This window comes from Empidonax traillii, unplaced genomic scaffold (assembly GCF_003031625.1).
Source record: "Empidonax traillii isolate 1590-97213 ecotype Southwest subspecies unplaced genomic scaffold, ASM303162v1 scaffold685:size505991, whole genome shotgun sequence".
Lineage (NCBI taxonomy): Eukaryota > Metazoa > Chordata > Aves > Passeriformes > Tyrannidae > Empidonax > Empidonax traillii.
The window spans coordinates 435,380-441,237 of record NW_020955878.1 but is presented as its reverse complement, the minus strand read 5'-3'; the positions used below and the strand labels follow the sequence as shown (position 1 = coordinate 441,237).

The following is a 5,858-nucleotide window of genomic DNA, read 5'->3' as shown; positions in this document are numbered from 1 at the left end:
CTGCGGGGCTGCCCAGGGCCAGGGCCCCTCCTGCCTGACCACACGCTCTCTGCTTCTCTCCTTGCTCTGCCAGCGGAGAATCCGGGGCCGGGAAGACTGTGAACACAAAGCGTGTCATCCAGTACTTTGCAACAATTGCAGCCAGCGGGGACAAGAAGAAGGAGGAGCAGACGTCAGGCAAAATGCAGGTAAACTAATAGACACATGCTGACATCAATGCTTTCCTCTGTTCCTGACAAGGCTTCTGGAAAGGATAACCATCAGTAATTTCCCCCCTGCAGGGAACGCTTGAGGATCAAATCATCAGCGCCAACCCACTGCTGGAGGCCTTTGGAAACGCCAAGACCGTGAGGAACGACAACTCCTCACGCTTTGTGAGTTGCTTAACAAAATGATTCCTCAAACATAGGAAATGAAAGTTTATGTCAGTCATCCTTTTCTGTTGGTCAGGAAGGAAGGAAAGAAGGAAGGAAGGAAGGAAGGAAGGAAGGAAGGAAGGAAGAAAGGACGGAAGGAAGGAAGAAAGGGAGAGAGTTTCTAATTGAATAATGTATTTGCTTTATCTCAAATCTATTTAACCAGAAGTGAAGTTGTCTACGAGCAATATAGATTTAAGCAGCTGAACTACTTAAATTGCGATTTTCATATCATTAAGGCAACTGGTCTCTGTATGCAGGACATAGTTAGAATAGTTTCCCCGAGGAAACCCACACATTCCTTCACATTTGTACATTCCACCTACACAAAATATAGTTGTGCCACCGTTGATTGGTTTTTGGTCAAAAATGAAAAAGACAACTTTATGTCAATGGTGGAATGTCTCTAAGTAAAAATCTTGTAGCCTGCATAATAAATGGAAAACTCTTCATTTCAGATATATTTTTTTATGTTGTAAATCCTAAGACACTTTAATTCCTTTAAAGGGCAAATTCATCAGAATTCATTTTGGTGCCACAGGAAAACTGGCTTCTGCAGATATTGAAACATGTAAGACACTTTCCTGAACTGTTCTCAATCCATCTACTCACCTGTCACCCATACATCTTTTCATCCACCCATCTATCCTGCCTTCCCTGTTTTTCTTCCCATCTTCTTTTTACTTTCTTTTTTTTTTTTTTCCTATCCCTAATTTTTTCTAACTAAAATTTTTCCTCCAGATCTGCTGGAGAAGTCCAGAGTCACTTTCCAGCTCAAGGCGGAAAGAAGCTACCACATCTTCTATCAGATCATGTCCAACAAGAAGCCAGAGCTAATTGGTAGGAAGGATAAATAACTGGAGGAAGATTGCTGAACAGTTCACACCATTACTTGCTTGACTAAAATTAGCCTGTATATTCCCTCTTACTTTCAGACATGCTCCTCATCACCACCAACCCATATGACTATCAGTTTGTGAGTCAAGGTGAGATCACTGTTGCCAGCATTAATGACCAGGAGGAGCTGATGGCCACGGATGTGAGTAGCAATTAAGAATATTGTACCTATTGTCATCTCTCCAAGACAAAGCTCTTATTTTACTGTTCCTGGTGCAGAGTGCCATTGACATCCTGGGCTTCAGTGCTGATGAGAAAACAGCCATCTACAAGCTGACAGGGGCAGTCATGCACTACGGGAACCTGAAGTTCAAGCAGAAGCAGCGTGAGGAGCAGGCAGAGCCTGATGGCACTGAAGGTATCAGCAAAATCTTTGGCTGACCTGTTAGAAATAGAAGTAGCAATAATAATTCAATATTGGGAAGATAGAGAAAGAAAACAGTACAAATGTGCTTAAGCGAAATAGTATACAGGCATGAAACTGCCATCCAAAGTACACCCTTTTTTTGATTACTGCCTAATCATTATCTGCAATATCAATTGCATATATGCCCATAAATCTCTCCTGAGCTACCACTCTGAATTAGCACAGCCTGCTCAGTGTCCTTAAAACCACTGAGAAGGGAAAGATTTTAAAAAAACTTACTCAGGTTGATTTTTAAAGAAAATGGAGGGATTATATTCAGTATTAGGACTTCTACTTCATAAACCATTTATTATTTAGGGGAAAACTACTAATAAATGCAGTTATGAATTTTAATAAATACATATTCCTTCTAAATAGACACAAAGAACCTTTAGATGTGCTGCTCTGTAAAGCATAAAAAATAAAGATTAATTTTTTTTTTAATAACTATGTCATGGTTTCTCTGAGATCCAGTACACAGGATCTCATCACAAGGACATATGTCATATTAGTCTTAATTTTTCTATCTTTTTGTCTTTCTACTTAGTTGCTGACAAGGCTGCCTACTTGATGGGTCTGAACTCAGCAGACCTGCTCAAGGCCCTCTGCTACCCCCGAGTCAAGGTGGGGAATGAATATGTGACCAAGGGCCAAACGGTGCAGCAGGTAGGAAAAACAGGATAATCTGGAACATGCTTTGGTGGCTGGTGTTGATTCTCCTCTGCTGTGTGTAGTAACCTCCAAACCTTTCTCTGTGCTTTAGGTGAACAATTCAGTGGGTGCCCTGGCAAAGGCTGTCTATGAGAAGATGTTCCTGTGGATGGTTGTTCGCATCAACCAACAGCTGGACACGAAGCAGCCCAGGCAGTACTTCATTGGTGTGCTGGACATTGCTGGCTTTGAGATCTTCGATGTAAGGATTCCAGTTTTGAGGACTACTCTTGCAGTGAGAGATTGTTATATTAGAGGACTTGCAGGCAACGGTCCTCTGAAGGCTTAACATGCTAATCATTTGCAACTTTATGGGAAAAAAATCCCATAATTTTCCTTTATAGCAGAGAGCAAAATCCTCAAAAGCTTCATCAGCACAAGCACAGCGTGATCCTGTTTGTGTAGAAGCAGCAAAAAGAATTTTATGCATTATGGCATAATGGTTTGAGCTTAATGTTAAGGGTTAAATAAACCAACAGAATTATAATAATTTTATAGAAGAGGTTCTAGAGCAGAACTAGGAGACCCAGTGAGAACTATATCACAGAATCACAAAATATTCTGAGTTGGAAGGGACCCACAAAGATCATCGAGATCAACTCTTAAGTGAATAGCCCATATGGGGATCAAACCCATTACCTTGGTGTTATTTGCACCATGCTCTAACCAACTGAGCTAATAACAGGTTAAAAATGTGTAAATTGTTTTAAGAACCAAGGAATGTTAACCAGAGAAATCAAGTTTTTAAATTTGGAGGCAAGAGCATGCACTCACCTTTTTGGCTGAATAAAAAATTACCAAAGTATTTTATGATTTTTAGAAGATTCACTAGGAATATCTGCTCTGATAGAGACTCTCAATTTCATTACATAGGTATTTCTTTGTGGAGCTGCATATAGATTCAGTTATGGTGTGGTCCTGATAAAACAGTTGTGTTTTAACTGAGAAGATTGATAAAGGCATGATCAATAACTGTGCATGTTGATGAGAGCTGATTGTTGTGGGGTTTTTCCACTGTGCAGTTCAACAGCCTGGAGCAGCTGTGCATCAACTTCACCAATGAGAAACTGCAACAGTTCTTCAACCACCACATGTTCGTGCTGGAGCAGGAGGAGTACAAGAAGGAGGGAATTGAGTGGACGTTCATTGACTTTGGGATGGACCTGGCTGCCTGCATTGAGCTCATTGAGAAGGTACATTTTCTCTTGAAAATATCTTGCATTTTCAGGAACACATTATTTTAAATTTCCCCTGGTTAGTTTCTTAGTTTTAGTTGTTGAAATATGTCTATATCTGCTGCTGATTATGCGTAATAGATATTACAAAGTCCAGAGAAAACTATAGAAGTAATTCTCACACATTCTCTGCATGGAAAGTATTTCCATTTGCTTGATTATTATCTTCGAAAACACAGAGCAGCTGCTGAAGTAACATGAAAATACTTTCTTAAGATTCTGGAATAAAGTTATCTGAACAACAGATTTCTTTCTATATGGTTCATAGCAAAGTAAGAACAAGCCAATACAGTCAGTGCCTGATGTCTGAGAGCAAGAAATTGAGATTTCTTGTATTACCATATAATTAAAGGAATTGATTGAAAGTTCAAAAACAGAAGTAAATTGCAATGCACGCATTTGTGAAAACTATTTTTCAATATATTCTTTCTCCTCCTGATCTTTAACATGGTTTTTGGCATAAAAACCATTTCTGAAACACTGACAAAGTGTGAGTCAAGCAGGGGAATCTTTTAAACTCACTTTTTAGAAAGAAATAATCTCGATGGCAAAGTTTTTTTCTCAGCTTCCTGTCTTTTGCTATCTTCTCTTGAGACCAAGTCATAGTCATATTATTCTACAGGCAGTCTCTCTTTTTTATTGAACTATCTCCCAGCCCATGGGCATCTTCTCCATCCTGGAAGAGGAGTGCATGTTCCCCAAGGCAACTGACACCTCTTTCAAGAACAAGCTCTATGACCAGCACCTGGGCAAGTCCAGCAACTTCCAGAAACCCAAACCTGCCAAAGGCAAGGCTGAGGCCCACTTCTCCCTGGTGCACTACGCTGGCACAGTGGACTACAACATCACTGGGTGGCTGGAGAAGAACAAGGACCCCCTGAATGAAACTGTCATTGGGCTGTACCAGAAATCATCTGTGAAGACCCTGGCCTTACTCTTTGCTTCCTATGGTGGAGCAGAAACAGGTTATTTTTATAAATTTTCTTTTTCAAGCTTTGTGATATGTAAATGCAAAAAAAAAAGAGAATATATTGACAATTTTTTTTTTTTTTTTTTTTTTTAAGAGGCTAGTGGTGGTGGTGCTGGTGGTGGAAAGAAGGGTGGCAAGAAGAAGGGTTCCTCTTTCCAGACTGTCTCAGCTCTTTTCCGGGTAAAGGATGGATTCACTGTCTGTAAAGTCACATGAACATAGTGTCAAATCTGAGCTAAATACACTTGAGTTCTCCTTCCAACATTGTTTGAATGAAGAACAATAATAAGAATGAAATGCTTTTTCCTAGTAGTTTTCTGTTCAAATTTAGGATCAAGTCTTCATTTGATCCTCTGACTTTTTAATAGGACTTAACTCACATTCTTTTTGAGAAACATTTTTCAGATTCTGTAATATAAGTAGTAATCCCCAAAAGGCTTCCCAGAAAAGATTTATACAGTATTATTTTACCCTCGTCCAAAAGAGGGTGAAAAATTTTTAACTCTTTTTTGAGAATATTTTTTAATGAAAAGTACATGGAAGGTTTATTTAAATCTAAATTTTCGATTTGAAAGCTTCTTTCTCCTAAGATCCATTATATTAATTCCTTGACATCTAGGTACAAAGTATGTGGAAGTAAGTTTCTTTAATCTAAGCTGAAGCATATGATCCCACAGGAGAACCTGAACAAGCTGATGACCAATCTGCGGAGCACTCACCCCCATTTTGTGCGCTGCATCATCCCCAATGAGACTAAAACACCTGGTAAGATGCTCAAGTAGGAAGAGGCTTTGCTCTGGCACATCCATTCCCCTCTGCACTGGAATCTGTGCCATTCCTTTGTGCTCTGCTCTGCATTGCTCAGGTGCCATGGAGCACGAGCTGGTGCTGCACCAGCTGCGCTGTAACGGCGTGCTGGAAGGGATCAGGATTTGCAGGAAAGGATTCCCCAGCAGAGTCCTCTACGCTGACTTCAAACAGAGGTAAGAGCACTGCACTTCTCAGCATCGTTAAAAGTGCTGTTGGTCCATTCAGCTCTGTTGTCAAAAATAGCTTATGTGAGCTGGTGGGGTTTAGTGGCTACTATGTGTTGGTTGGGAAAAAATAGCCTTTTCTTCCTCTTCTCACAGATACAAGGTGCTTAATGCCAGTGCCATCCCAGAGGGACAGTTCATCGACAGCAAGAAGGCTTCTGAGAAGCTCCTTGGGTCAATCGATGTGGA

General features: G+C 40.3%; 1 protein-coding gene across 1 annotated transcript in view; it reads left to right on the top strand.

Annotated features, from left to right (window-relative positions):
• The window catches only part of LOC114065644 (myosin-4-like), an 18,936-nt gene that overhangs the window by 1,499 nt on the left and 11,579 nt on the right, over positions 1-5,858 (top strand). The window contains exons 3-17 of the mRNA XM_027899701.1: positions 17-23; positions 74-188; positions 282-374; positions 924-987; positions 1,158-1,256; positions 1,352-1,455; positions 1,533-1,671; positions 2,267-2,385; positions 2,483-2,632; positions 3,453-3,623; positions 4,321-4,630; positions 4,730-4,815; positions 5,313-5,400; positions 5,501-5,618; positions 5,766-5,853. Coding sequence (XP_027755502.1) covers positions 17-23; positions 74-188; positions 282-374; positions 924-987; positions 1,158-1,256; positions 1,352-1,455; positions 1,533-1,671; positions 2,267-2,385; positions 2,483-2,632; positions 3,453-3,623; positions 4,321-4,630; positions 4,730-4,815; positions 5,313-5,400; positions 5,501-5,618; positions 5,766-5,853 — 1,751 coding nt within the window. The remainder of the gene's footprint in view (positions 1-16; positions 24-73; positions 189-281; positions 375-923; positions 988-1,157; positions 1,257-1,351; positions 1,456-1,532; positions 1,672-2,266; positions 2,386-2,482; positions 2,633-3,452; positions 3,624-4,320; positions 4,631-4,729; positions 4,816-5,312; positions 5,401-5,500; positions 5,619-5,765; positions 5,854-5,858) is intronic.